Here is a 12,593-nt window from a genome sequence, read left to right as displayed (position 1 = left end):
ACAAGGCTGCAGATACTTTATGAATACCCAAGCTCTAGAGGGACCTACTTCAGTTATGCCCTAGAAGGTTCTTTGCTCGGGTTCTTCAGCTCTAATGTTTCTGCAAGGTTTGATTTCAGATATGATAAGAGAACAACTAATCAAGCAATAAAAACAGAAATGAAGGTACAGTCATATAACTGAAGTGTAGTCTAGCTGCTAGCAGCACCTGCTTCTGCAATGCTACAGCTTATTTTTATTTTATTTTTTTCTTCTAATTCTGCTTCAGTACTGTATTGAAAGCTGTTCCCCATGTATTCAGTAAAAATCAAATGTTGGAGCAAAGTAAACAAATGGCACCTACTGTCCTTACTGCATCATGGGAGTCCTTTAGCTGCAGGTGAAACTATAGAGCAACATAACAAGGAAGGTGCTCCTGTGTCTAAACAAGATATTTCTTCAGTGATGGATAAAAGCTTCTGATATGAAAGGTGCAAACACAGGAAGGATCTTGACAAAAAAAAAAACGTTGTTCACCTGTGGATGTACTGACCAGCACCGATCTAAGCCAAACATACAAAAAGCTGCAGCAATCACATCTGGACTTTCTGTTTCATTTCTATGGAAGAGTTTTCACATTTGCATCCTGAATTAATTTTCTGTTCAGAAACAGCTTTTTGAGGAAAATACCTCAACTACTTTGTGTGATGGCTTGGAAATCTCATGGGCACTGTTATTAATACTAACTGTAAAACCTTCTTGGCCAGCTATTAATGCATATTTTTCATACTCCATTATGAAAAAAGTTATTTTTCATAGAACAGTGACATTTGACATAAAAGTGTTTCTTCTTCTCTAAGCAAAAGGAAGCTATTTGGAGTAAATTGCTAATTATGAGTTTTACATTCAAAGTTCAACTACTTTTATTAATTTTCATGTAAAATAAAAACAAACCCCACCAACTTGCCTGAAGCGTTGCCACAAAGCGTTTGGCAGCTCTGTGCGCTTTCTTGCGTTTTTGGTGGTTTGAGAGTAGTAGGGTTTTAGCTAGAGACATTGACTCAGTAACTTCGAACCACATTTGCCATAATTCCCAAAATAGTGCTCTGAAAGTTGCAGAGGGCAGTCCAGATTGTACCAGCATCCATGTTTAGAGATGCTCCAGTCAGAGATGCAGACTCACTACCAACCACTATGCTGGGTAGTCACGGGGTGGTAGCAATATGGGTAAGATGGGGAGGAAAAACAGCTCTGAGAGTCACCCCACTTTGTTTGGAATTTTATTTATTAATGCTTTTATTTTCTTCAGGCGTAGAAAAATAGCCCATATTGCTTTTAATCTTCTTTTTTCCTCTAGACTATCAAAACAAAACAAACAATAACAACAACAACACCACCACACAGTAGGGAAATTCATCATGGCTCCACACCTACTATACAGCAGTTACCAATCTCGGGCACATTACTGAATATCTCACGCTTGGGGAAACAGCAAAAAATGAGGTACATCAAAGGTTTTAAAACAAAAATATTAAAGTAAAAAAAAAAAAAAAAAGAGGATGCACAAAATACTCTTTGTATTCTACTGTATAAACTGACAAAGAATGTAGCAATAAGTTATGAAAATAGCGACATCTCTATAAGGGAGTAAATGGAAGGCATAATTTTAACAAAATCCATCTATCTATGTATGCACTGTATAGAAAAACACTTCTTAGTCTGCAAAAACATATGGTCTTGTTTCTTCTGTTTCTCACTAGAAAGTAAACAGACTGGAAACAGGAACATTTCATTTTCTTTGATGAAACTTCAAGTGCATAGCAGACCTGATCTCACACAAACAACTTTAACATTCTTGTTTTAGAAACAAATGTGTTCCTTGCAGGTTTTCCTCCCTGATGAAAGCAAAACACCAACAGTAAAACCACCTACCACAATGCTGTAAAGAAATGCTTTCTATTGAAGGGAGAACATGTATACCTGATACACCTACTGTATACACCTGAATGACTTTACAAGCCATTACCTGCTTTTAATGAGCTAATTACATCAGTGCCCTTCTGCCTGCTATCAGGCACCTTGAAGTTTCAAGGCACCTTGCAGCTGCTGAATGCATCGAGCAGGCACAAGTACAACAGCCCTTCACCCTCCTGATGCTTTCCTCAGGCCTAGGGCGTTAATGTGAAGAATGAGTGGGTTTCAGATTTTATCTTTAAAACTCCAAAAGATAAAGTTTGAATTTGCCTGACCACCTGCAATCAAGAAAGGACAATATATCCAATTACCACATAATACCTTTCAGCTCTCATCCAGACCCTTTCCTGTGGGATACAAACAAACACCAGGTACCATCCCTGTGTCCCCATCACATACAGACTTTTCTTTAGAGCCTGAATTGTGTGGATCTTCTATCCCCTTAGTCCTGGAAAGCTACTGAGTATAATGTATTACTAGTAGAAAAGGATTTCCTCCTGCTGTTTCCCATACACCTGTGTCCAACTCAGTTTGTTTAGACCAAGCATACAGCAAAAGGATTTACCTCTGGCTGTCCAGGACAAAGGCAGCTTAGTCTGCATTTCACAATGTTTAATTCATGCTCATTCATTATTTGGTGCCTGGGAGCAGGTGCAGGGTGGAGGAGACCGCCACCGTGCCCTCACCACCATGCACCTGATTTGTTTTCCAGGTGCCCTCAGTGCTCTTGGCTGGAGCCTGAATGGGACAGTCAACATGGCCTGCTTGCCAAGGTCAGATGCATCACAGAGTGAAAATCTATACAGGTATGAAAACAAAACAAGAAACATGAAAAATAAGACTCCTGAGAAAGTGGGAGCTATGCACAATAAGGTCAATCTCAAACCAAAATGAGAGAGAGAAAGAGTGAAAAGAGAGAAAGAGTGAAGAGAGAAAGAGTTTGCTTTCACATCTCAGAAATGGCAAGCACATGCTGCTTTACAGAAGTAAGTGTAAATCTTCATCAGCCCTTGAACAGAGCATTCCTTACCTTACCAAGGACCACAATCGTTTCAGTTTTAAGTTTGTATCATGCTTTATTTTTATGCCTCACAAGAATGTGCTTTCTGGAATGCCATTTATAAATACAGTAATCTTTTGCCCTCTTTTTTTTTAGCCCATTGCTACTGCTTCCCTGCTTACAACCCTATTAGCAGATACTAAGCCAAAAGACTTGAACAGCTGAATTCTGCACCACCTAATACATCAGGAGCAGGAAACATGAGTGTGTCTGTTCGTCTGCTTGGAGCCAAACCTTGCCTTTCAAATCAGGGAAAAGCTCTAACCTGGCCTGATAGCTGGTTGTTATTTTGCCTGAGTAAGCCCTACAGCTTTTTCAACATTTTTCTCTAATATCTAAATCCCTACCTAAAATGTCGTCCACTATAGGTTTTCCCCTTTGCCACATTTTCCTGGAGTCCACAGTGACCTGAAACTAGTGTGCACCTAGCATGTATGGGTTTGCAAACACTTTTTTTGGGGACACTGACCCACAGAAAATAAGGGTATATAGGAAGAACTGCAATCCCAAGAACAATTATTTGCTGGAGTGAATGAATAACTTGAGTTTTGCCTATTTATTCAAGCTGCAGATACAGCCCACCATAAATGCAGCATACTAGGTTATTCTCTTACTTTGATCAAGACAGTTTTATATACAGCAAGGTTTCTGATTTCCTCCCTGGCATTACATTTAGCATAATTTTATAGCTTGTCTAAATTAAATTGCATTTGGCTTCAAGGAATTAAAAACAAACTATTAATTTCTTTATTTGGGAACAGTGTCAGGAGCCTTTTTGATGAAGAGAAGTTACAAAACATTTAGAATGGGGTTGCGAGGGAGAGTGTCCTGCTGCTGGTCTGCACTATGTGAACTACTGCATAAGCACAAATTAGTAATTCAGCTGAAAACTAAAAAAGTCTTTAAAGGAAAAATATATGTTCTGACATTAGTAATTAATTTATATTAAATTATTCTCTTGAAAGATGGTTGCAACTATTAGAACATCAAGTAAGAAAAAACCCAGAGGGTAAATTACAGGTAGTTTTGTTGGTTTTACAGGTATTTTTTAAAGCAGCAAACCACATCCACTAAATTTTGAACACTACTATTCATCTGAGACTCTAGAAGAAAGCAAAAGATGTAAGCCAGAGGAGAAGACCTGGCAGTTCAAGGCTCCTATCCAGACCACCTATTTTCTTTTTCTTTCCCTTACTTTCCACTCCTGTTCCACTGCATCATGTGCTGCAGCAGTGCATAAGAGCTTTTACAGCTTTTCTCTGCCACCTTCCAAGAGGCTCTTTTTACATCAGAGGAAGCTCAGCAGTGATGTGAGGTAGCTGCAGGCCTTCAAACGTGCTAGAAGAGCTCAAATATTTTATCACTGAACCTGAAAAATCTTAGTGGCCAAAAAGAGACTCTCAGCACTTCTAGAAAGGTATTTAAACTCATGCAGAAAAAGTTGTGCTTGGTCCCATTTTGGGTCTTTCAATGTGGTACAGAGAGGGAAGCAGAAGGGTCAATATACGACAACAGAAGGATTCTGAATCCAGATGCTTATCCTTTGCAGACCGGAACAGGCTTTAATGAGCTACAGATAAATAAACCTTTTAGAGACAGCTTTTTGCAGGATCAGCAAACAATCAAATACACTTTCTTATAGCTATCCCAGAAGGAGAAATAACATGTTCTCTGCTGCATAAGTATATGAAATACTTTTTTTTTTTTTTTTTTTTTCTGAGAAACCTAGTATTTTACATGAAAGCAAACGTTTGTAGGAGAAGATTTTGTTTAAATCTTAACTTCCTATTTATCCTTTCAGATCACAGAGGAAAAGATCAGCCTCTTCCACAGTCTATGAACTTCTATCCACCTATGAATTTGCCCGCTGACCTGTGGATGATGCGTCTGCTCTGGAGGTAGTCAAGGGCCAGTGCCAGCTCACAGATGAAGAGTTTCACGGTGCTTTCTTGGAATCGCACATTTTGTTGAAGATGGTAACGCAGGTCCCCTCCAAGCAGCAGGTCTACAACCATGAACATATCTTCCTCATCTTGGAATGAGTACCTAAAAAAGCATAAACATAGCTCAAGGAATATTTATATATATATAAAGAACACGTTAAAAAAGGACATATGGTACCTCTGCGAATGCTCGTAATTTCATGGAAATTCTTCACTTGGTATCAGTAAATAAAGGAGAAATATCTTACCATAGATTTACCAAGAAGGGGTGTTCCAGGCCCTGCATTATCTGCAGCTCCTTAAAAACATTTCTCACTTCATTTCGCTCCAGACACTTCTGTTTATTCATGTATTTCATGGCATACATTTTCTTGGTATCATTCTTTTGTACAACACACACCTAAGTCAGTAAATCAAGTGATAAAACAGAGATGATTTGTCAGTAAATTAACACAGGCAAAACACAGTTGCCTGAGCAGTCTCCAGGTATCCTTAACAAAGCCCACGTTGAAAAGTCCCAGCTCTATGCACTTCTCTGCAGCTCTGGACATTGCCAGTGAATACCTCATCCCATTTTCAGCTGAAGAAACAATTTTTGTGGGGGAACATGAGGGGAGGGAATTTATCACCACAAAGGCAGGAGACAGGGAATCACAGGAGTAAACATTTAATTTATTAGCAGTAATAAATCTTGATCATGTTCCATCAAATGGTCCACCCCCCCAAAGCAGTTACTGTTTTCAGTTGAAGAGGCCTTTCCACCACAGAACTACAGGCTGGGAACTGGGGAGCAGCAAGTGAATTTCTCCCTTCTTCATTCAGCTAAGCTTCATTCAGCTTGCTACGAACCTTGGCCTTTGTTTGAGGCACATTGGATTTTGAATTTTAACCCTTCTTAAAGTTATATTTTACCAAATCTAGAAAGAAATGTTGCTTTGAAGAAAAACTTGGAGTTAGTAAGTGTGCAAAACATAAAATTTAGGCTAGATTTTTCAGATTTGTTTCTAAAACAGTTTAAGAGTTTGAAATGAAATTACAAAGTTTCAGTCAACCTTTTATGTTTCACTACCAAATAAGTCTCTTTGTCTAGAGATTTGTCTTACTCTGTACATAAAACATACCCTATTTTGGCATCACTGTGTTCAATGTTGCTTTGCTGCAGAATCTTAGAAAATGTTTATCCAGAAACATAGCAAAATTCATCTCATTTGATTTATCAGTATCTCATTTTAATCTCCTTAAATCCAATTTGTGGCTATGAAACAGATGAGGAGTCAGGTTCTGATTCTTTCTTGTTTACCATGAGTTGAAGCTCAGGTCAAATCCTGTTGACAATGCAGTATTTAATTTCTTTCTCTCACATGATCCTGTCTAATTTGTCCATTTTCTCAGTTAAGTTTCTAGTTGTCCAAATGCTGATTAGCTCACAAAATACTTACTTTTCCAAAGCTGCCCTTCCCAATAGCTCGCAAAATTTCAAAATGGTCAAAGGTGACTGCAAGAAAGAGCAAACATTCAAACATTAAATGGCTAAGCAACAGTTTGATGAAATTACAGTATTTCTACTTTTTCTTTATGAGAGAAGAGATTAAAAAAATGAAGGATATCCTAGCAACTTTCGGTTGGTTTTGGAGATGCCTCTCTTTTTAGTCCCTTCCCTTCCTCCCTCTTCTCTCCTGCCTTTCTCATTTTTATGCTGACACCAGGACACCGCATTCTTGAAGTGGGTCTTGTGCCTGGCGGGCCACCAGCTGGATCATCCCAGCTGCCAACACCATTCTCACAGCCAGCATGCAGGGCTGCAGGGGACACGGCTGCTTCCCAGTGGCCTCTCTGGTGCTTTGGTCTTAGGCACCAGACGACATAGGGAGCTGCAGAAGGTGATGGACCCTGTGCCAGGAGCCGGGAGCCTGTGGAGAAATGCTGTCCTCTGTGGTGAGGGCAATGAGGGCCAGTTCAACACTGACTTCAGCTCAGCTGGGTGTGCCCTGTGGCATCCCTCCCTTCCTTGCTGGGGCTGACCAGCACCAGCAGGGATGTCAGCTGATTTAATAATGTGCTAGAAGGCAACTGTCCAGCTCACATAGGCAGGCACAGCTCCTGGAAATAGCTGTCCTCCATTGCCTCCAGGAGGTCTGACCCATGGCTCTTCCCATCACTGCCCTGTACCAGCACAATTGTTCTGCAGGTAAAGCCCCACCAGACAAGAGTTGGTACCAAGGCCAGCACCATGCTAAATGGTGCAAATCCAGATGAGTTAAGCCAGCAGCCTGAGTTTGCATGTTAACACCCTCTACCTCTATTATCTTTTAATACAAATGCTTTCATTAATATGTTAACACCTTCTACCTCCTCATTTTTAATATTAATATTTTCAGTAATGTTTAAACACTGGTTCTAAGAGAGCTAAATTGCATATTTTTATTTAAGACTGTTAAACCAGGTATGATCACACTTCAACTGCTCTCTGTTTTAGCTCTCATATCATCCCACATTTTCACAGTGAGCCAACCCAGAGTCTCACTTCCAAACAGGACAGATATTGGTGGTGTCCAAGGTCAGGAACCAAACACATGCATTTCATACTGAATCGACATCTACAGATTTGAAAAGCCTCATTTCACTGCCTGATTGCATCTAAAACAATGAAAAACCCAACCACTTGCCATTCATAGAGGAAATTCACATGATATGCCAACTCAAACAAATAAATTATGTTTAAGAGATGCCAAGAGGTATAATACAACTGCTATAAAGGACCACATAAAGCATAAGCATGAAATACCATTCTGATGGCATATATAAACCCAGATTTAAGGAACAATATTTAGATTAAAAATATAGAACCTAACTAGCCATGAAAAATGTCCTCATCAGAGATAAGTCAGCCCTGCCAAAATCCCTAAGCTCCCCCTGCCAAGTGGAAGTCAATGAGTCAGGGGACATCAGTCCTCACAGTCCTGTCATCCATCCCCATACAGCTAGCACAACACCGCAGGGTCTGTTACACTCATCTTCTTCCTTTTGCCACTGTAATTTGCCCCATTTTCATTATGTTATTGCTCTCCTTTCCTTCTTTGCTTGGCAGCCTCCAACACACAAGTGGTATTGCAGGACTGGGAATGCTATTGCAAGTCCCTCAGTATCTGGGAGCTAAACTGGGCACAGAGCCAGGCCCAGAAACAAAGACACATCTAAAGCTCTACTCCATCCTTTAATTTAATTTAAAGAGGGAAAAGCTGATGAGAGACTAGAGAGGACACTGGCTGAAGACCACCAAATGATGTATGTCCATCTTGCCTACTCATTGTCCTCACCCACTCTCTATGGGCTTTGAGTTCTGAAAAATTTGGTCAGCTCAGAGAACATCTGGCTGCCATCCTCAGGGATGCTTTCCACATCCTTTTGCCCAGAAGCTGCAAAACCAAAATCCAGCTTTTAACATGCTCTCATCCTGACTATATCAAGAGCTGAGATCACCTTGCAGCACTGAACCTTCTGTCTGGTTATTACATTTTCTTTTCATCTCACTAACCTGTTATCCACAACTGTGCCTATTCAGATGGAACACTGAGAGGAAAACAATGCTGCCATCCCACTTCACTGCAGACAAACAAAGGCCCTTGGTAAGTCCATCTCAAAAACAAAACAACAACAAAAAACACAACAAAACAAACAAAAACCTGTGCATCAGGCACCCTCCTGCCCTGCCACCTGCCCCAGTGGCAGCAGCAGCCACGATGTTGAGCCCGGGGGCTGTGGGATGTGCTCGCATACACCAGGGCACACTAATGCCCAAAGCGCCCCTACTGTGCTCTGCTTTGCACAGGCCCTGGGGAGCAGTCTGCCCGCGGCACAACTCAGGGGCTGGAGCCTGCTCACCAGTCACTGCAGTCTGGTGGAAACCTGCTGGTGTCACGGGGCGGGCAAGCAGTTGTGCTGCTTCCTGCTTGACCCAGCAGTTCTTAATTGATGATTTACTTCAATTTGAACTGGAATTAGAATGACAGGAGTGTGACATCTAAGGTGATACACTCTCTGGTCACAAATTTTCCAAGATAATGGAAAAGCTAATAGGGTAAATATGAAAATCAAACAAAATTATAAGCCCTTGTCTTTTTTTATTTGGGAACAACAGGCTGAACAGCCACACACATCCCGCTCTCATGACAAGCACAGCAGCACAGAGCGTGAGAGCAGCAGCAATTCACCAGCTCCCTCTGTGCACAGCCCCCTAGATGCAGTGAGCGATATCTCTGCAGGGTGACTAACCCAGGAGTATAGGGAAGGGTAGGAACCACAGTGGGGTAACCTGCACAGCAAGGGGAACAAGCATCATTTTTCCCTTTGCCAAACGGCCTTGTGCACCAGTAGCTGCATACAGACACCCGACCCTAGCAGTGGGACAGTTGCAGCCATGGGCTGAAGGCTTTGATGCCTCTCAGGATAGTCACTGCATTTCAGTGCTGCTCTTCTGGGTGAAGAGTTCCTCCTTCTTTCTTCAAGGACTTCTTTCTTCAAGGAGCTGAGTGACAAAGACCAAGGCTTGGCCAACATCCCCTTACATCCACCCAGTTTTTAGGGCTCCCCAGTTGACGACACTGCATGGAGCCTATGGTAGAATTCTGTCAATGCCATTCCTGACACTCAGGACCATAACAGACCTCCTTCCCCTCAAATAGGATCATGGAGGTCCTCCACCCCTCCCAGAGTGCTTCAGGGTGACACGATGTCCCAAGGCTCTCTGCCTGTGTTCCCCTGCCCACATCACTGCCCAACTCCTCATTACATCTTGCTGCCCTGTCCTCTGCTGATCAAGTTTCTGAGAGAAGTAAACACAACCATGTACATCCAGAGTCAGAGCTGGTTGAGAATTTCAGTTTATCCAAGCCTACATTTCTTAAAGCTAACCATTATAATAATGTTATGATGGGAAGCAATGTAGCTTTTTTTTTTATTATTTATTCTTTTTTTTTTTATATATAAATGTAACCTCCAAAACAAGTGAGAATGGGGGAAGTATGATTAACAAAGCTACAGAGATGGTGGCCAAGGCAGCAGGAAAACTGAGGATGTGTCCCTCCCAGCCATCGCTACAAGCACTACTCCTTCCCCATGTAGGTGAGCACAGTGTACCTGCAAGACACATCAAGGCGAGGTGGCCTCAGAGTGAAAGGAGGAAGAGGCATGTGGGGACCCTGAGCTTATTGCTGTCTATAGATTTCCTGAAGAATCACAGGCAAGTTATTGAATATAAAGGTGTTATGTCTCTATAAGCTGTGCCAGCAAACTTCAGAACAAGGAAATCATGATCAGATCTGCCCTAAACACCCTTCCCCTGACATGTGTCACACTCAGCACTTTGCTGGGCCTGATAAACATCACACATTTTCCACAAAGTGCTGAAACAAACTGAGAGCTTAACTTGGGAAGAATGGGAGTTACCCAGGATAAACCAACCATTTTAACAATTCACAATTGTTTAATATTTGATTGGAATTCTTTTCTTTGGGACAATAGTTTACATGAGTCATCTATATTCTTGTATATTTTACTTCTATTTGCATTTATTTGTATTTGTCCACATATGCATTTTAATATTGTACTCATGTGGAAGACCAAATGGAAGTTAGTAAGCTGACTAATACAGTAGAAAACACAAATTTATGGAACAATCTTTTAATAACTGTCTCTACAATCTTGGCAGCACGGTAACACCAGTCTCCAAGGCTGCTCTCAGCAACGCACCCTCCTGTTCCATGCTACCAAGCCCAGTCTCTCCAAGTGGCTCTCCTGCCAAGCCCAAAGCAGGGATGGGACATGCATTGCTCAAGCTGTCTTCCCACCACACTTCGTACAGTCCTCCTTGGGCTGTGATCCCCAAAACAAGCCTTCACTGCCTCTAGAACTGCGATTTCTTCCCTGCCCTTGAACTGCTTGGCAGTGTCCCAGGGACAGCTCAAAAACCATACCTCTCCTGGAGAGCTGCTCACCCAGTGCCCAGCTGCAGGAGGGAGGTGAAAGGACCACCCGACCTCTGGCCGCATCTCTGCAGCAGGCCAAAGGCTGGGGGCTGCTGCAGACCACGGCACTCCTGTGCTTAACCGAGGTGCCTGGATGCCTGCAGTCCCACCACAGCAGCTGGCAGCTGCTCTCAGTTGTGTTGCCCTTGGGATATCCTATTCACTGGTAAACTTTGCAGTCCCAGACACCAGCTGGGAAAAGCTCTTACCGTCTTCATTTTCATCAAAGGGTAGTGACTTGCTGGAGGTGTTTGCACCCATGGTGTGTTCTGCCCAGGCTCGTCTCTTCCCACTCCTTTCTGTTACATTACCAAAGCTAGCACACAGAGGATGGCGCTGTCCTGGGGGTCACTCCTAGTAGATCTGTGCAATGCTCTGCTGGTGCATCCTGAAGAAGGCAGGAAGCAAAAATGTGTCATCACTGAGGATTAGGAAGCACTTTTCAGCCTATAAATTGCTTGCTGGATGTTGAGTGCAGTATAGACAAAACTGACCAGCACTCAGCTCCTTCCCAGCCAACTTTGGCTTCACCTGCATCGCTCGGTCAGGAGTTCAGCTCTAGCTTTGTGCCCTAGGTCAGGACAATAACCTTAAAACAAGTGCCAAAGCTTGTCTGAAGCTTAAAGCTACCCCTGCATTTGTGTGTATTCCTGAACTAGGCTGCACTGATGTAAAACTCATCCCCAGTATCACAATCCTGGGAATCAAACTGCAGATCAGACTGTAGCACCTGCAAAAAGTGACAAATGGCTGAGTGTGTAGTGGGATCTGCCCTCCCTGAGTCAGCTGGAGCCAAGAGGTCTTCCAGCCCTCCCAAAATCTCCCCAGAACTCCCAAGAGGCATACAGAACAAACCAGAAGCAGCTCACAGGGTACCCTCTGTGAGGCATTTTACAAAGCCAATTGCAGCCCACCCGTGCTGCCCCTGTGATTCACACACAACTCACTGTTCCCAGCAAAGAGCTTCCCAGGGAAGCATGCATTTCTCAAAAGCTCTCCCCTGCCCTAAGGGAAAACAAACAAACAAACAAATAAACAGACAAACACAAAACAATGCAAACTATTCAAAAATGTAAATTCTTGAGTTCTTATCTTGGATGACTTAAACAAGATCAAAGAATAAAACAAACGCAGCAAGTGTTCGTGATATGTGGCAATGCCTCTGAACGGAACAGACTGAGACAACAATCTGGAACAAAACTACATGAGCACTTCTTTCCAAGCTCCAAAACTTACTATTCAGAATGAAAATGCTTTAATAGCCATAAATCAGGTCTACATCCCAGTGATCTTATTGGTGGCAGCCAAGGTCAGTTGCTCAGGAAAGCTTTCTTGTATAGGAGTCTGTAGCTTAATTTATTTTTGAATATACTTTGATATAAAAGTTTTCAGGGATGGGGAGTGCAAGGTCCTTGCAGTTAAGCTAGTCTGGATAATAATTACTAGGATTTATATCCTTATAAGAGGTACCCAGGGTACAGTAATGGTAAATCTTATCCCATTTCACATTGAAACTTCACAGAATGATTAAAATCATTATTTTCAGTAGGGCTAAGACTACTAATGCTTTCACCTTAACTTTACTCTTGGTCGGATCACTGGCTCCAGCCAGCA

At 42.2% G+C, this 12,593-nt stretch overlaps 1 protein-coding gene across 1 annotated transcript in view; it reads right to left on the bottom strand.

The window, feature by feature from the left end:
• Nucleotides 1-11,240, bottom strand: part of STK32A (serine/threonine kinase 32A) — a gene marked incomplete at both ends in the record, with an annotated part of 29,147 nt that extends 17,907 nt beyond the window's left edge. The window contains 4 exons of the mRNA XM_084295268.1: nt 4,886-5,059; nt 5,205-5,356; nt 6,396-6,451; nt 11,189-11,240. Coding sequence (XP_084151394.1) covers nt 4,886-5,059; nt 5,205-5,356; nt 6,396-6,451; nt 11,189-11,240 — 434 coding nt within the window. The remainder of the gene's footprint in view (nt 1-4,885; nt 5,060-5,204; nt 5,357-6,395; nt 6,452-11,188) is intronic.
• Nucleotides 11,241-12,593: the final 1,353 nt, after the last annotated feature.

The sequence above is a fragment of the Netta rufina genome, assembly GCF_964035555.1.
Source record: "Netta rufina genome assembly, chromosome: 14".
NCBI lineage: Eukaryota > Metazoa > Chordata > Aves > Anseriformes > Anatidae > Netta > Netta rufina.
Note: the sequence above shows the minus strand (reverse complement) of the source record. Positions and strands in the feature narration are given on the sequence as shown.